Source organism: Gadus morhua, chromosome 8, assembly GCF_902167405.1.
Source record: "Gadus morhua chromosome 8, gadMor3.0, whole genome shotgun sequence".
NCBI lineage: Eukaryota > Metazoa > Chordata > Actinopteri > Gadiformes > Gadidae > Gadus > Gadus morhua.
In genome coordinates this window covers 24,553,590-24,572,351 of record NC_044055.1, presented here as the reverse complement: position 1 = coordinate 24,572,351, position 18,762 = coordinate 24,553,590, and the positions used below count along the sequence as shown (strand labels likewise).

Sequence of the window (18,762 nt, the reverse complement as noted above, 5' to 3'; positions counted from 1 at the left end):
AAAAGTGTTGATCCAACATTTTTACACTGCCAAGCCGCGACAGAACACCTGGCAATTACACTGATTTGTTTATTTAAACTCTAATTTCAATGAGGGCAGAACCCTCATTTGCAATGATGTCGAGTGAAATACACTTGAATTACAAAGTACAAAGGATTAATCGATTTAGGAATTTAACTGAAATAACAGGATACAAATATTAAGAGCAGAAAAATAAAACACAGACAATTAAAACATATAAATAATAACAGACAAAATGTAATAATACAATTACATGAATGAGACAGGTGGTCTTCGAGCGATGTCTTAAAAAGGTTAATTGGAACCAAGGTGTTAATACCTAGCTCATGCTTCAGGGTATTCCAGGCTGACGAGGCAAGCAGTTTTCCCTAGCTCAGTCAGGACAGACTTGAGGGATCTTTGATGCCAACCTGCCAGCCCGTGTCTGGTAGGGGCTTGAATATCAGTCAATCAATGATGTGATATAGACTGGAAGTTTCCCTGATAATGCTTTATAAATAAATAAAAACAAATGCAAATTGCACCTTGCGGAGAGAGAAATCCATCCAACTTGGTCGGTACTATAGGCTTCCTCCGTTATGAATCTAAGGGCTGAATGGTAGACAGTATCCAGGGCCCTGACCCTGCGTTCACACCAAAAGATGCAAAAAGTTGACACGCGGCACGATCCCATTCAAAGTGAATGCAGAGACGCGTTGCTGCTTTGCTGCCGCAGCATTTGCTGCCGAGAAAACCGGCAGCAAAATTTGATTTGCGGCGCGTCAAAATCTGATTTGCAGCGCGGCATGCCCGTGCCCGCTGCCGGGCACGGGCGGCGGGCGCGTTCACGTATTTTGCGGCGCGTCAAATGCTGCTCGAGTTGAAATATTTCAACTTTTCGGCAGCAAACGCGTGATGACAGCCACTCAGCGTTCAACAGCGTTGCCACTGAGGCGTTGCCACTGAGTGACATGCCGTAACAGCCAATCAGTGTTACTCCCTTGGAGTGACCTAGAGTTCACTACCGTTACATTTATTTAGTAACTCGAAAAAACCCACAAATCAGCATTCTGTAGTGTAGTTGTGTTTACAGTTAAACTAAACTGTATGCTAAAGGTCTAGAAAACAACCCCAAACAAAACCCAGCTGGGTGCTGCCAGGCAGCACCAGCCTTCCAGGCTCCGAATGGTCTCATGAAACCATAAATGACGGGCATTCCGACGTCTCTACCTCTTCCACAACAGGTAAACATGCAATGCTCGTAATGTCGGCCATGGTTGTGAATGAATTCAGAAGCACCGCGGGCAAAACTTGCCGTGCCGCGAATCTTCCCGAGCTGCAAAACTGCGGCGCAGCAAAACTTTTGCTGCGCGTCAAAACCTTTGCTTCGCCGCAAAACTTTTGCTGCGCCGCAAAACTTGATTTGCTGCGCCGCAAAACTTCGGCGTCAACGCGTTCGGGCAGCAAATGCATCTTTTGGTGTGAACGCAGACGTGGCAGATGCATGTCTATAAACCACATCTCCGCAATCCAGTGCAGAGAGAAGAAAATTGGGAAATTACATCTGTTCCTAAATAAAAAGCCTATCTTCTGTCTAAATACTTGTATTCCGAGACCCTCTCAATGGTAGACCCCTTTAGAGTGGTTATGCACATGTCATGATGCCAGTTCCTAGTTCTAAAGAACAGCATAAATTTGGTTTTCTGAGCATTTATCACGAGTTTAAGACCATGCAGGTAAAATATTTTGAAGGACATTAAACGAAACCTGAAGCTGTTCCATGGCTATCTTTACAGAGTCAGCAATACAATACAGAATAGTGTCATCCACATAAAGATGAACCTGGCAATTAAGCATGGGGACAATGGTATTAATAAAAAAATGTGAAAAAAAACTGGGCCTAAGACCGAGCCCTGTGCCTCTCCCTTTGTTATTACAGTTTTTCTCAGTCGCTTTGGTACATTTCTCAGATCAGAATTGAAATTTGCAAAACAGTAAATGCATTTCTCAAAATAATTCGGACGAATGGCAAAACACCATGGATTTCCTGCAGAAGCCAGTCTCTTGCTCAAAATCCTTACTTTGTTTCTCAAAAGTAAATATCTGTGTCAATGAACATGTGAGTGCCATCAGAATGACAAGTCCTTGTGTCATTGTGTACGGATAAGACAAATTGCTTAGTCATGTTGTCAATATAACAGTGTACCCTGGAGGGATGTTCTGATGTAAACTATGGCTAAAGTTTTGAAGACAATTATTGTAAATTGTAAGTTACACCTTAGTGTATGTGGGAGATTGATTGTAAGAGACTGGACAAGATTCACATTTACGCTTTGACTGTTTGTACTGTAATTTGTTGACAGACCATGTCATTGCTAGAAATGTGCACATAGGAAAATCACCTTAGGGTAAACTGTACATGCTTTGCTGTAGGAATTACAGTTCAGTCTTCCTACACCTCCAGACGTTCCTGTCTGTTGGGCCACAAATTCTCAGGCAGCCTCACTCCTCTTCTTCTCTCTGGCTCTTGACCCTGTCCAATTCCTTGTCCTTCCATTGTCAGACAATGCAACATTAGGGTTAGACAAAAGCCTCGTAAGGAAAGTTCCCCTGCGTCCTTCTCATAGATCGCACCCTTTCCCTGTCTTTGTTTAATGCGACTGCATCACCTTCTCTCCCAAGATGGACAGCACATTGCGGAATTCACCGTCTCAGTTATGTTATGTTCCTCGGACTTCCGAGACTTCCGAGTCAAAAGTCGAAGATATCCCAGCTTTCTTGCGGCATTTCTCTGAGGCACGCCCCCTTTTTGTCTTCATCTTTCGGAAATCTGAGAATAGACCGAGAGCAGTGATGACGCTCTCAACAAAATGTCTGCGCCTTTGAAGAGATTTATTTGCTTTGCATTTGTACCAAGTTGGTCATTTTAAATGCTATTACACACTTGATTACATTGCTACTATATTCCGGTCACCAATTTATACATTGCATGGTCTTGCTGTGCGTACAATACTATCTAAAGTTGTGTTGTTTTTTCGGGCTGGTTTGCTATAGAGGCTAATGTTAATGCTAACGACTAGCCAATTTCATGACACAATCAGAAAGACGAACAGGAACGCTATAAATGCTCCGAAATCGCAAATGATGTAACTCTGAACGCTGGCGTCCGAGGATTCAGGAACACACCATTAGAACTACTCATGTTGATATCGTGTCGTTTCTATTGTAGAGACAACGTAGCAAAACCTCTACCCAAGTCCCGCCCCTGGAACCGCATAGCCGTCTAATCGCAATTACATCAAAATGAAACCACCAATCTGTGTAGGGTCTGGGAGGGTAAATTGGGGTGCTAGTTCAAGCCGGTAATTTACAACGGTCATTGTAATCGTGCGGACCATGACGGGAAAAAGGCACAAGATTGGCATATTTGGCAGTGTAAAAACACCAGTTACTTTTATTCCATCTTATTGTTCAGTGTGCACAATTCTTAGGCTTCTCAGCCACATAGCACCAACAATACAAGATAAAGTAAATAAAGATAAGTACAAATAAAAAAATAAGTAGAGGCATAGATCACAATAATAATCGAAAAAAACAAGTAATAAGAGAAACTTAGACAGTTCGTGGTAACCCGGCTTGGTGAGTGAGCCGCCTCCTTCCAATCAGCACACGAACTGGAGCTTACTTAAAGCCAAAATGGCACTTTTATTCAAGCATAAATTATATATCTATCAAACCAAACAAAACCCAGCTTTGGAGGAATCCAATTCCTCCGTGTGGAATCACATCGCCCATGGCGACTGGTCTCTCCGCACGCGCAAAACAGGAGAGCCCTGAATGAGTGTGGAAGCATGCTTTTTAAAGCATGCTTCCCCACCTGCTCCTCAGGTGCTCCGCAATTCAATGATTGGCACCAATGCTCTTACTGGCGCCATCTGTTGAAAATCTGTGGTACACCGCCTCCACAACCTGCCCACTGGGCCTCCAGGGGCGCTGTGCCAGAGACGGGTTGCCACAAGTTGTAATAAGAAAAGAGGAAGAAGAACAAGAAGAAGAACAACAACTACAACAACCATCCATCCATCCATCCATTAATCCTTACCTGTAAATTGTCTTCTGAAGAACACACTAAAACTATTCATTAAACTGCCTAAACACTTTTTGTTCACTTAGGAGCTGTCTACCTGAAATTATATAGGCTATGTTATGTAAACTTCCCATAAATATTTTCCTCATTTACAAAGTGAGTACCACTCGGATATGCCCAATAATGATTGCATTGATTGTCCTTGTGCTTTATCTAGGTCAGAGCTGACACACATTTCCCGTATCGGCCAGTTGCCTCTACCATCTGACTCATCAAGCAATGCTATCACGCTGCCTAAGCTTTTACAGTGGATACTGGATAGTAAATGAAATAAATCTTTGGTTGATTGAAGAATAATGGCCAACCAGAAGGCGGTGTAATACCTCAGGTACATTTCCATCTTCTTCAACTGTTATTCTCTTGATAAAAAACTTTGTCCACTAGAATATCATTGTTATTGTGGTTGTTGCTGTTGAGATGAGCAGAAATCTCCACTGGTTAAAGTATATTAGTTTGCATTAATTAATAATATAGACAAGGTTCTAGGCCTGTTCTTTCTGTAGATATTTAATAATAATTGTATTCAAAGATCACTACGTTTTTCGTAACAAGGAATCATGGTTTGTAAACTAATACCGTTCTTTCGACTAGTTGAATCCCATATATATCGGGCGTTGATTGAATTAGAATTAAACCATTAAATAATCGTCATCTGTGTTCTCAACTTTTTTGTATAATTTCTTGTGGAGCTTATCATTACATATGTGGCTGTCAAAAGAAAGGCCCTTACTGTATAGGTTTTAAATTTTCTCTCCATGAAAGGAAAAAATTGTAATGTCATCCTAATGACTTATTGAATGGTTCTACACCTTTGCATCTGTCGCCAACAGGGGGCAGTATTTCCACAAAAGACTCACTCTTAAAAATATACGACATGCAGAGGCCTCTATCATTGCTATATTACGCATCAATAGGGCGCACAATTTTTACAAAGTAACCCTATTAGTATTATTGCTTTATTTTAATGTCATCAAATTTCTTTTCCAGTCCGAGAATGCTTAGTCGAACCGAACACAGAGGTATGTGCATTCTGTGGCACGTTCTGGCAAGGCAACATGAGATTGGCTTTGCTACCTGCCCCCTCTGACCATGTTGATTAGAGTACACAATTAATATTACATCTACATGACTGACAAGGCATTTATTACTAATACAGCTATACTCCAGGTTGCACATTAAACATTCATAAAAGCCCCCCCCCCACCCCAACGTTTGCCACACCCTGACTTTGACTATTACCCCTCAGACGTGTTCCTACCCTCGTTTTGTCGTCTCCAGACCACTCCTCCCATCATTAATAAACAGAGACAGGTGGACTACTCCCTGCCGTGTGTGTGTGTGGGTGTTGGTGTGTGTGTGTGTGTGCGTGTGTTTGTGTGTGTGTGTGTGTGTGTGTGTGTGTGTGTGTGTGTGTGTGTGTGTGTGTGCGCGCGCGTGTGTGCGTCTGTCTGTCTGTCTGTCTGTCTGTCTGTCTGTCTGTCTGTCTGCCTGCCTGTCTGTCTGTCTGTCTGTCTGTCTGTCTGTCTGTCTGTCTGTCTGTCTGTCTGTCTGTCTGTCTGTCTGTCTGTCTGTCTGTCTGTCTGTCTGTCTGTGTGTGTGTGTGTGTGTCTGTGTGTGTGTGTGTGTGTGTGTGTGTGTGTGTGTGTCTGTTCTCCAGGCGTATGCAGTCTGCTGTCATCAGTGATGTCCGGAACAGAGGCACATGCAGACAGACAGGAGGACTATCGGTTCCTCCACAGCATGTTGATGGAGAAGAAACTACATCTTCTCTTCAAGGTAGTTCTGGGCCTATCATTCACCGAGCAGCCATCTCGTTCTAAACACTAGATGGTTGGAGGAACTGAATGCAGAGTTCAACAGAAGGTGTTACCACGATGGACCCTTTCTTGTCCTACTATATGATTTAGAAACATTTATTCCATATTTTCCTGAAAATTGGTCAGATTTATGATGATGATGGTGATGTTGATAATGATGATGATGGTGATATTGATAATGAGGATGATTATGATGAGGTGAAGTCAAATTATTAGTAGTAGGTGTTTGCAGTAGCTGGAGTAGCATTAGCAGTCTTATAATTTGTCGTGGCAATTTCTGTATCAGATATTGCGTCTAAGCAGATGAGATATTTAGATGCAAAAAGCACACAATACTGTTGACAATTAGTGGTTATATATATTTGTAATAAAAGTATGAACAAAGATACATCACAACATGCATCAACAAACAACATAACAGGCATACATTACAATAATCTGAGGCCTCAGATGGGAGCTTCTCTTTGCGTGTTACTTCATTCTCTGAAGGTACGCTGCAGAAGTCCACTGAGTCTTCCAATCAATGAGCTCTTATTCACTTGGGTTGGCATCTGGAGGGGGTGGTCCCCCAATACTAAAAGTCTTTGTTCACCAGATTGTTATCTTTACAGTTGAAGCTACCCCCACCGAGGCTAAGGTGGGGTCGGCGGCCGTTCAATGTAACCTCTGGCTTTGTTGACGTTAGCCAGAGTGTCGAGGACATCTAAGCATTGTTCGGAAGCTGATTTAAAGATAACACACGAGAAGATAGGAACAGGCAGGCAATAAAATGCTTCACACGACTCTCGAACGTTCACACTTTAAATGACCCAAAAGGAGCCCAGAAGGCAGACACTATATAAAATTACACAGAATAGCAACAAAACTTAAATTCATATAGACCAAAACAATACAACATGTAGATTTTCCATCACAAATTTCAGTTGTAGTTTTGGTAATTGTAAATAGTAATATAATAGCTTTAGTAGCAGGTCATTACCTTGCTGGTTTATTAGTCAGCGTAGTAGTGTAATTAGCAGTCACAATGTCCTCTGATAGAGGACATTGAAGCACACAGGCAGAGTTTAAATCCATCTACAGAAGTGGAGCATATAGATCACAGTGGTCCGCAGTGGAACCTCGATGGGACATCGTGGTGACCTCTTCATAACCTTGTCATTACCACAGATCCACGAGCGTCTGAAACGCTTCGAGAAGCGTGGTCCTATCCCAGCCCGTGACCAGGCCTCCACGCTGGTGCCCAACGTAGGTACCTTGTAATACTACAGGATCATCGTACAAGTCCATAGCAGTCCTATAGTAGCAGCGTAAGTAGTATTCCACAATGACCTAATACAACTAGTAACATTGTGACGATGTATCCTGTACTAAACAACCTAATGGCTCAAAGCTTATGGAATGCATGTTAGATTAAAACATGTTATGTTTTGATCTGTGAAAGAGAAGAGGTCATCTTTAATATCAGTGTACTTTTTGCTTATTTAGTGTACTTTTGGTCTCTTTTAGGTTATCCAGGGCACTGTTGAGCTGTTCAGCTGTTAAAAGGATTTCATGCATTGGCTAATATTTCATGTTGGAGGAGAAATATTCAGTCTGGATGTAAGATGAAGTGACGCTGAGTACTCCCACTACAATGATCCAAAACTACTGCTAGGCTCCTCACTGCTCCTCGCACTCACAGCTTTGATTTCATTTACTTTTCCAACAAGCATTCAGTGTTCTTCAGAAGAAAACAGAAAACCTAAGAGCTACCCTTAACGTCTTTTCACCAATAAACATACTTTTCACCGGGTCTCTAGCTATGTATTCCCTGTCCCCTGTCCCCTCTCCTCTCTCTTCATTCCTAACTACACTGTCTGTCCCCCCAACACAAAATACAACCCTTCCCATCTCATCCCCTCTATCTTCATACGTCATGCTTCTGGTACTGATTCTAATTCATTCTCCACAGCCTCTCTCCCCCCCCCCCCCCCCCTTCTCTCTCTCCCCCTGGCTTGAATCACTCAGGCCTTTTGGAGGGGAGGGAGGCAGAGTGGGTGGTTGGGCTGGTTGATGGTGGTGTTGGGCTAGTGGAGGGGTGCGTGGGGGCTGCACGGATCTGTTTTCCCTCAGTGATGCTTCTGTTTGCGCACAGTGGAAACTAATGACCTTCATGCATTGTGTTTGCTGGAGAGCGGCCGGGACATCTTGAAGCAGTAGAAGTCTGTTACACTAATACGACAGACAACACGACAATGGCAGCGGCGTTTTTTCTCTCTCTCTCTCTCTCTGTCTCTCGATCGAACATACCACCATTGTTGCCACGGTTACATTGTTTTAAGGAAATCCTGTGTTCTACCCCCTAAAAAATGCAAACGGTGACTGCGGTGGATGGGAATTAGGGAATTAGATTTTCTTTCTTTCTTTCTTTCTTTCTTTCTTTCTTTCTTTCTTTCTTTCTTTCTTTCTTTCTTTCTTTCTTTCTTTCATTTTTTGGAGGTGGGGGGGGGGGGGTTGATGCAGTGAGAGTATAAATACGAAAGATCTAAAGCAAACTCAAACTCACTTTGACTGAAATGTCATAAATTATTTTTGCCCTCTTTCCCTCCAGCTTGTAGATGAGTTGTCAAATTACTCCACAGTCCAGGGGGAGGAGCTGCTGTCCCTTCTCTGTGAGCCTCACTTCAAGGTGAGTAGTAAGGCTGTATTATAACCACTCTCTTCATCTAAAGGTGACATACCCACCAACATTCACACTACACACACTCACACAGGAAATTCATGTGATTTTAGGATTCTGCTTTATAGAATCTCCCTGCAGACTCTAATATAGACATATTAGAGTCTGAGGAATGTATTCAACCCCCTCATTGGTCCCTGGGTCATGGCCTGTTGACACATATTAGCCCCACCAGCATGTTGCAAACCACCCTCTGGGTAATGTTCTCTAACCCAAGCTCTCATTTAGAGGATCACACAAAGTCACATACACACACAAACACACACACACACACACACACACACACACACACACACACACACACACACACACACACACACACACACACACACACACACACACACACACACACACACACACAGGCTGGTGCACACCTACACATTCACTTACTCACACCTCACACTTTGGCATGCATACCACGTCACACACACACGAACACACACACATACACACACTTGCAGAGACACACACACACCCACTCACATACACAATCACACACACATGCAATCACACACCAACATACAGAGTTCACAGACATACAGAGACAAGCACACGCACTCATACAAACACACACAGGCACACATACACCATCGTTTTTCAATAGGCCGTAATACACCAGGCTTGTCCCTAAAGAGGACCTGAAGGTGGCCAAGTGCAAGCCGACAGGTTTGTTTAAACAGAACTTAACAACCTGTTAGTTCCTGGCCTGCATTCAGAAGCTCACATACACACACACACACACACACACACACATACACACAAACGCGTAAACACACGCACACACACTCGCAACAGACACCGGGGCATATCATATCCTGTTAATGATTGTTTGTTGTCTTGAAAAAGCCCTGAGAGGCACCAGAAACGCCTTGTTCATGGGTTGGCAGGCTCCAACGCTGACGGGTACGGGGGTCTCAACGAGACCTACTGACAGACGGATGTGCTGATTGTTGGCCTTAGACTTGATGAGCAGATCTTTCTGGCCTTCAGTCCGTAGCGCCCAAGACATTCCCGTTAGAGGAGGGACACTGGTCTGCCCAGTGCTGGTGGGGACTTACAACCGCATGAGTGTGGCCTACTGCTCTGCTTCAAACACCTCAGGGCTCCACAGCAGCCAATGATAACTATGACCTCAGCCTAGCCCTCTGCAGCAGTAGCACTCATTCATGAAACAGTTGAGAGGAATGACCCTGGATGAAACTGTTCTTTAAGAATAAAGAGTAGAGTCAGGGATTTATTTCAGTAAGGGACAGACATCAAAGGATTAAATAATTTGTTTTTCCTGTGTCCCACCCTACTGTCGGTCTCCCCCCAACCTGTCCCCGGCCCCCCCAGAGCCTCCTGTGGGTGCACGATGCTGTGGCCCAGCATCAGTTTGAACCCCAACTGCCACCGCTACCCGAGAACATTCTGGAAGAGAGCGACGACTCGGTCAAGATCGTCAGTCTGGTGAAGAGTGCAGAGCCACTGGTCAGTGGACATGAGTCAGGAGGGGTGATGAGCAGTTACACTAAGTACTTAGGAAATGTTCTTTGGGGAGATCAACTTTTTCTTCGTCTCGAGCTCAATCTAGCGTGACTCTTATATGCCACTCTGCATGTTGCTTTCTCCTTGGTTTGTTTTGATACCTCACCCCTGAACATGCCATTTTTTCCCTGACTGTACTGACGACTCCACAACGACTGCCTCATTCAACTTTCGATTTCATTTCCTCCAGCTCCACCAAGGAAAGCATTTTAGAAGAGACCATTGCGAGTGAAGCCAAGCATATACCATGTTCTCAGATAAGGCCCAGCTCTAGTTTGGTTTTTGACTTTGGGTAAGATGTGCATAACAAGTAAAGACGTTGGTATAGCGAGCAGGCAGAGCCATGCACAGGCTTCCACACAGCAGACTGCATGAAATAGCATCACAGAGCACTCTGAGCAGAGCAGAGTATTAAAATATCTTACATCATGTTTGACTGTTTAGGAAACTGACATGCTATTGAAGTCATTGTAGCAATGTGCATGCTACACTTCACCTCTTGAATTTCATTGTGCTCCTCCAAAGAAAAGGACGCAGGGCAGTGGTGTTGAAAGAGGTTTATTGTAATGGTTTGCTGATAATGATAAATGACATGGGGCATCTTGTTGCCATGCAGGAGATCTCTCCTGAGTCTCTCCTGACTCCAATGAGCAACAGGTGAGCAGCCTTAGCCAGCCCCAGAGTCCATTCAGACTGGGCCAGGTGAGGCTGCTGAAACCAGCCCTCATCCATACAAACTCCCACTGTCATGTTGTCAAGCGGCAAGACCGCTAGGCCGCACGAGTGATGGCATCGCCAGGACAGAATCACTGCAGAGTGAAAGCACAGCCAGGACAGAATCACTGCAGAGTGAAGGCACAGCCAGGACAGAATCACTGCAGAGTGAAGGCACAGCCAGGACAGAATCACTGCAGAGTGAAGGCACAGCCAGGACAGAATCACTGCAGAGTGAAGGCACAGCCAGGACAGAATCACCTATTATCAATCACAGATTGATGGAAGGAAGGAGGTCTCCTGAGTGACAATCAGGATCTGCTTTCCAAAGGACACCAATGCCTTGTGACTTTTTATTGATCTGAATTTCTAACGCTCTTTTTTCAAATTACGCATGTTTATTGAGTTGTAGTGTGTGTGTGTGTGTTTGTCTGTGTGTGTGAGTGTGTGTGTTTCTGTCTGTGTGTGTCTGAGTGAACTTCGACCCAGCGCACTTATCCCTCCACATGTGTGTGTGTGTGCGTGTGTCCTCGCGTGTGCGCATGTGGTTGTGTGTGCGTAAGCCATACGCCGTGTGTGTCTATGGTTAACTTGGGGAAGCTTCTTTCTTTGGTAATTTCTTTTTCGCAGAGCCAATAATAGAAAACATACCGTTTGTATTGATCCCCGAGCCCTGGCGAGGAGGGAGGGGGCCTGACCCCTCGCTGACATGGCCCCAGATTGGTCCAATGTGTGTCCATTTTCCAGACAACAGGGGCCCCGCCCGTGCTGGAGCTGATTGTAGCTCTTACTACTACACAAGACGACACTATTTCCATTGGACGCGCTCCACATCAACAACATCTGCTGAGCATGATGCTGATTTAGATCTTCTGCCATTCGTTTTTTAAATGCATGAAGGGGGGGAAGGAAAAAAATGCAGAGTCAATGATACAAATGACTTTGTAGGTTTTTAGCGAAATGGCTTTATTATACACTGAGTCGGCCTCTGCCTTTAATCAAATACACCGCAGTGTGCAGACATCTCTCTCTCTCTCTCTCTCTCTCGCTCTCTCTCTCTCTCTCTCTCTCTCTCTCTCTCTCTCTCTCTCTCTCTCTCTCTCTCCCTCTCTCTCTCTTTCGTCTTCTTTATATCTCCTAACCATTACTACCTGCCTCTGTCTCCTCTTTTTGATCTTCATCATTGGCCTGTCCGTTCATTCAACACCTCTCTGTCACCCCCCCAACATCCCCCCCATCCCCCCTACACTCCCCCTCTCCGGCCCCCTCCAGGGAGCCACCATCAGGCGGGACTGCTCCACCGGGGCCATCCTCGTGGCCAGGATCCTGAAGGGCGGCGCGGCGGACAAGAGCGGTACAGACCTCAGTACAGGCTGCGGCCCAGCTCCCTATCAGCGTCTGTCTAGTCCAATCAGCTCTGTAGCATGATCCACATTGTGGTAGCCATCGGCTCCGTAGCCCTGATAGACAGTTGCCTGGGGAATGTTTTTCTTAGGGCTAATCCACCAAGGAGACGAGCTGAGAGAGGTGAACGGAGTCTCGCTGGATCACAAGACGCCACAGGAGATCCTCCCTCTCCTTGTTAGTATTAGCTCTCTCTCTCTCTCTCTGTCTCTCTCTCTCACTGTCTCTGTCCCTTTTTCTTTCTCTTCTCTCACTCTCTCTCTCCGTCCCTCTGTCTCTCTCTGTCTCTCTCTCTGTCTCTCTCGCTCTGTCTCTTTTTCTTTCTCTTCTCTCTCTCTGGCTCTCTCTCTCTTTCCCTTCTCTTTTTCTTCTCGTCTCTTCTCCTCTCTCTCTGTCGAATAGGTGTATAATAGGTGTGTGTGTGTGTGTGTCTCACTCTCTCTCTCTGTCTCTCTCTCTCTGTCTCATTCTCTGTCTGTCTCTCTCTCTGTCTCTTCTACTTTCTCTTTTCTCTCTCTGTCTCTGTCTCCGTCTCTCTCTTTCTCTTCTCTTTCTCTTCTCTTCTCTTCTCTTCTCTTCTCTCTCTCTCTCTCTCTCTCTCTCTCTCTCTCTCTCTCTCTCTCTCTCTCTCTCTCTCTATGTCAAATAGGTGTAGAATAGGTGTGTGTGGGTGGGTCTTGTCGGCCCTTTTTGACTTAGCTAACCAGTGCATGTCTTGTTTCAGGCGAGTTCTCAGCGGGAGGTAAAACTCAAAGTGATTCCTGCTGACGTCCACACCGAGCAGGCGGCCAATAGGAAGCATGAGGTACTGCTCTAACAGGATGTTGTATGTTTTGGTCTTGATGAAATCTGTTCTGATTAAATGCCTGAAATGGAGGGCTTTATTCGTCCAGGATAGGGAACGTGGGTGTCCCAGCAAAATAACAGCACTATAAAAAAGATACTTAGAGGAAACACATTTAAAACAAGAATATGCCCAAATATTTAGAATATCAATTCCTTTAATTGTCATGTTCTTGTTGTTAGTTTTTTATTGGCTCAATATCTTTATGGTTTAAGCCATGTGTTAATTATCTTTAAAAGTTTTTGATGTGAATCCCCCCATGTCGAGTATGAAGCCTCCTCTTATCTCCTGTTTCTGGAGTTGTTTGTGAGGGCTCTGCTGGACTACGACCCAGAGAAGGACCCGTGCGTCCCGTGTAGAGAGGTGGCGCTGACCTTCAGGAGGGGCGACGTCCTGCAGGTGCTCAGCAAGGAGGACGACACCTGGTGGCAGGCCCGTCACCACGGAGACCACGACTCCTGGGCGGGGCTTATTCCCTCAGAACAGCTCCACCAAAGGCCAGTTCACAAATTGCTTTTCCCCTTGTTTTTTGATTGGTTTAAAACTTCAGACCATTGGGAAGATGAGAGAAACTGAAATAAAAATGAATTATAATATATTTTCTTCAAATGATATCGTTCCTGTTTTTATGTCTTGATGTCGACCACTCCGAAAAGTGCTTTAGAAATAGAAGTATGACCAATAAAGAGACGTTATTCTGTCATGATGGTGGAATGAGTTCCTTGCCGATGTCTGGACTGCAGAGTTCCTCACCAGCTTCCACAAACAACTCAAGACTAACCTGCTTGGAGTTCACCTAGGCTCTACATAGCCACCCCTCCCATCCCTCCTTTGCAATTATTGTTTGTTGTACATCCTGTCACTTAAAGGAGACATATTGTGGTGTTTTCCCAACAAGTAAACTAAATATTTGAGTTCCAGAAAACATGTTTTTGAAGCTGTTTGCTGGAAATAGCTTTTAGGAAAAAAAAACTTGCCTACCGCTATTCCCCTCCGTTTCAGTCCCTTCAGAATCGATGTTTCTGGTGTCTGTAGCTTTAATGCAAATGAGCTGCTGCCCATTGACCAATGATATCATGGCCAAAAGCTATGTGTGCCTCAGATGATATTATGAATCATAAAGACTGCGTCCGACGTCTCTGGTACTTCCACAACAAGGAAAGACTCGTAGCGGGGCATATCTCAGCCATGGTGGAGAAGAATTGGGGGAAAGGAACTTTGGCCTTGACTCTCTAAAGTCCATGAACCGCGGCATGGAGGAGAAAGGGATTGTACTCCGGGAGCTGAGCTGCCGGACTGCCGCCGAGCTCTCCGTGCCGAAGCTTCGGTGGCAGTCCGGCCGCCGCTGAAGCCGTCCGGCCGCCGCCGAAGCTTTGGCGGCAGTCCAGCAGCTCCGGCGGTGTACTCCGGGAGCTGCACTGCCGCCGAAGCTTTCCGGCTGCTGCAGCGGGTGTACTCCGGGAGCTGAACTGCCACCGAAGTTTCGGCGGCTGTCCGGCGGGGGTAGCTCGGCAGTAGTCCGGCAGCTCAGCTCCGGGAGTACAGTCCCTTTCTCCTCCATGTATCCTCCTCCAGACGGCCGCCGAAGCATCTGCGACAGTCCGGCAACTCCGGCGGGGGTAGCTCGGCATCAGTCCGGCAGAAAAAGGGATTGTACTACCGGAGCTGAGCTGCCGGGTGTTGTGTGTGAAAGACTGACACGCACACGTGTTGCTCCAGAACGTACACTGCATTTCTTTACTTCAGTCTCATGTGTCGATCAACACTTCCTTGTTTTACAATGCGCGCGCATTACACGTCACGTCGCATCCCATAATAATCACACAGTCTCTTAAAGGAACCGTAACCACTATTTAGCAACATACAGCAAACCCATGTATCACAGTGTGACCATGTTATTAGAACATAACATTATTAGAACATAACATTTTCCTCCCCCCACGAAAAAGCAAACAGCATACCACCCCAACTAACAACCAACCCAAACATTCGTCAAGAAAACTGAACATCTAATCAAGATATCAAAATGTACTAGGCAAGAATCTGTGAAGACAACCGCTAGACTAAACATGGTAATTCGTGACATAGTCCTGCAAGGCAACAGGCCGAGCCCTGGCCCGCACCGGCCTCGGGTCCGGCACCACAACCTCCTGGCGTGGTGCTGCGGGGGGTGCAACCGGGGCCGGGGGTGGGCCCGGATCAGTGGCCATGTTGCAGGGGAATGGTGACTGGGCTCGTGCCGTGGCCAAGTGCTCAGAGTGGGGTGCCGGGACTTTCCTCAGCCTACTAGCATGCCACCATGATCCGTCGTCGAGCAGAAATGTGGCGGGGCCAAGAAGGCGACTGATCTGTATGGGTTGGGACCAGAACGAGGCCAACTTGTTGTGTCGCTGCGGCCGTCGAGCCCTGACCCAGTCTGAGACCTGAAGGGACGGTGGCCTCGCCCTGCACTTCTTGTCCACCCTTTCCCTCGTCTTCTGCTGCCGTGCAGCAACAGTCTCTCGGATTCGGGCCAGGGAGGGGGAAAGTCACTATTTGGTGCTCGGAGCCTGTGTAATGGCAGTCCCAATTCTCGTCCGAGCATCAGAAACGCTGGTGACACAAGCGTGGTGGAGTGATGGCTTGCTCTGTAGTGCAGCAAGGTCTGGTTGAGTGCCTCCTCGAATGCACAGCCTTGGGCCAGGTGTGCACGAATCCCGTTCTTCAGTGTTGCATTAAAACGCTCTACTCCACCGTTGGCCTGTGGGTGGTAAAAAGCGGTTTGGATGTGCTTGACACTCCTGCTGGCAAGAAAGTCAGAGAACTCCGCAGATCTGCGGGCCATTATCTGTTGTTATGGCCCGAGGCACGCCCCAGCCGTTTCTGATGTAGGTGCACAGCTTGGATAGTATCGGGTCTCGTCCTGATTCAGTGTTCAGTTCCTCCAGTGTGACTACTGGCTGCAATGGTGCATAGAGCGCTTGGATGAGAGCTGGTTCTTCATCGTGTGATGGTACAGAAGGGTTTGGGGCTGCGATGGAGCGAGAAAGGAGATCTGCCACCACGTTTTCCCTGCCCGGCGTGAAGATGAGGTCATAGTGGTACTGGCGGAGGCGTTCCGCCCAGCGATGGAGTCGGAGAGGCTTGTGTCCCGAACCTGACGTGGAGAGCACCGTTGTGAGGGCCTGGTGGTCCGTCCTGATGGTGAAATGATGGCCATAGACATACATGTGCCACCTCTCGCACGCCCACACACAGGCCAATGCTTCACGTTCACCCACGGAGTACCGCTGCTCAGTGGGTGTCAGGGCCCGAGATGCGAAGGCGATTGGCCTCTCCGTGCCGTCATGAAGCTGCGACAGGACAGCTCCAACTGCAGCAGTGGAGGCGTCGCAGGTGATGAAGGTTGGGCTCGAGAGGCTGAAATGGGCGAGGACAGGAGGTGAGGTTAATTGTTTTTTCAGCATGAAAAATGACTCAGAGCACTGTGGTGACCAAGCCCACCGCTCCTCCTTCTTCAGGAGCTGGCGGAGGGGTGCTGTCGTTTGTGAGTAGTTGGGCAGGAAACGCAAATAATAAGCCGTCATTCCTAGGAACGATGCAACCTGTGTGATGGAGGTTGGTTCAGGGATGCGTTGTATTGCGTCAACGTTGGAGGAGAGAGGTGCAATGCCATCAGCTGAGAGGCGGAATCCAATAAAGTCCACAGTCGGTACTGAGAAGAGACATTTCTCCCCGTTCAGTGTCAGGTGATGTTTGGTGAGGGCCACAAACACTCTGTGTAAGCGGGCATCGTGGGTGGCTTGGTCTGGCCCATTCACCACAATGTCGTCCAGGTATACTGCTGGCCCCGGGACCCCAGCGAGAATTGTAGACATGACCTTTTGGAAGCAGCTGGGGGCAGAGCTAAGACCAAACGGTATGCGTGTGTACCTGAACACCCCAGCGTGTGTCACAAATGCTGTCAGGTCCCGGCTGGCCGGGTGAAGGGGAACTTGCAGGTAGCCCTGGCGTAATTCCAACTTTGTGAAGACCGTTGATCCATGGAAAAGAGAGGTGAGCTCCTCAGCTGTAGGTAAAGGATATTTGTCTGGAATGACAGCTTTGTTGACCTGTCGCAGATCCACACAGACCCGGAGGCCCCCTGACTTTTTCTGTGCGACCACCAGGTTTGAGATCCAAGGTGCTGCATTTATTGGCTCGATGATGCCCTCTTCTAGCAGGGAGGTGAGCTCTGCAGTGACGCCCTCCCGGAAGGTGAGTGGCAGGCGCCTGAGGGGCTGCATAACTGGTGTCACGGCAGGGTCAACCAGGGGCCGATGAGTGAATGCTGTCAAGCGGCCCAGGCCGTCGAACAGCGCTGGCCACTGCTGGGGCATGGTTGGGAAGACCTGCATTATAGCTGTTCCACTATTGTCCATCAGAGAGAAGCCCAGTGCAATGAAGAGATCGAGGCCAAGAAGGTTGGTTCCCCGCTGTGCCACATGAAAAGGGAAGGAGGGAAGGTGTATCGTACCATAGCGGACAGGCAGGTCAATTGTGCCCACAATCTCGATGGCAGAATTTGCATATCCCCGCAAGCTTGTGGATGGGGGTCCCAGTGGCATGCGGGAAAAGAATTTCCTGTATGTGGCCAAATTGAGGAGCGACGCTGCAGCCGCAGTGTCCAGGATGAGTGGTACGCTTACCTCCCCCAGCCGCACTGTGCAAGTTTTGAATGATACTCGTGTAGAACGGATATTACTAATTTCTGTGTATCCGGAAGTGGACTGAGGAAGCCTGTGCTGCCGTGCTTCATTGGTTGGAGCTGAACGACAGACTTTAGCAAAGTGGTTTAATCTAGAACAGTTTCTGCAAACCTGTCCACGGGCAGGGCACTGTGATGCTCTTGTAGCATGAGAACTGGATCCACAGTTGCCGCAATTGCGTCTGGAGCCCACAGTGGGGCGCTGTCTATTCATTTGTTGCACAGGCAGGCTGTCACCGCTATGCGTGGACGGGAAAAACTGTGACGTTTCTGCGCGCTGCAGCTGTTGCGCTAACGCTGTGTGGTGAGCAGGGCTGGTCAGCAGAGTAGAGCATTCTAGAGCACATTCCACTTGCAACGCTATTTTGATTGCATCAGTCAGTGTCAAATCATCAGGTTCCATAAGCAGTTTTTCCCGTGTCTTGTCACATGACGTGTCTTCTATCAGCTGGTCTCTGATCATTTGGTCATGCAATGCTCCATACTCACAGGCTCGTGCCAGCTCACGTAGGTCAGCTACAAAAGTCTGTATGGACTCGCCGGGTCGTTGGTGGCGCTTCCTGAGTCTGTACCGCCGTATCAGGACACGTTGTTTCCCAGAGAAATGGTCCGTCAGCAGCTTGACTGTATCCTCGAAAGCTGTTGCTGAGCCGAGCGCTCCAAGAACACGCTGGCCCTCGGTACCGAGGCAGTGGACGAGGATAGCGGTCTTTCGCTTGTCGGGAAGCTCGTCGTCGGAGAATCCGAGCGCATCAACATAGGCATTAAAACCTGTCAGCCACCGTGTCCATGGCACTGCGGGTTCCCCGGGTACCGCGAGAAACACTTCGGGTGGGGGAAGGCTAAATCCAGCCATCCTTGTCG

The 18,762-nt window shown here is 47.2% G+C and overlaps 1 protein-coding gene across 1 annotated transcript in view; it reads left to right on the top strand.

The window, feature by feature from the left end:
- The first annotated feature begins 4,072 nt into the window (after nucleotides 1-4,072).
- The window catches only part of LOC115548959 (MAGUK p55 subfamily member 7-like), a 32,527-nt gene continuing 17,837 nt past the window's right edge, over nucleotides 4,073-18,762 (top strand). The window contains exons 1-12 of the mRNA XM_030363918.1: nucleotides 4,073-4,475; nucleotides 5,135-5,166; nucleotides 5,805-5,923; nucleotides 7,132-7,209; nucleotides 8,555-8,632; nucleotides 10,019-10,153; nucleotides 12,197-12,278; nucleotides 12,420-12,505; nucleotides 13,053-13,133; nucleotides 13,473-13,743; nucleotides 16,410-16,593; nucleotides 17,321-17,408. Coding sequence (XP_030219778.1) covers nucleotides 5,142-5,166; nucleotides 5,805-5,923; nucleotides 7,132-7,209; nucleotides 8,555-8,632; nucleotides 10,019-10,153; nucleotides 12,197-12,278; nucleotides 12,420-12,505; nucleotides 13,053-13,133; nucleotides 13,473-13,743; nucleotides 16,410-16,593; nucleotides 17,321-17,408 — 1,227 coding nt within the window. The 5' untranslated portion in view covers nucleotides 4,073-4,475; nucleotides 5,135-5,141. The remainder of the gene's footprint in view (nucleotides 4,476-5,134; nucleotides 5,167-5,804; nucleotides 5,924-7,131; nucleotides 7,210-8,554; nucleotides 8,633-10,018; nucleotides 10,154-12,196; nucleotides 12,279-12,419; nucleotides 12,506-13,052; nucleotides 13,134-13,472; nucleotides 13,744-16,409; nucleotides 16,594-17,320; nucleotides 17,409-18,762) is intronic.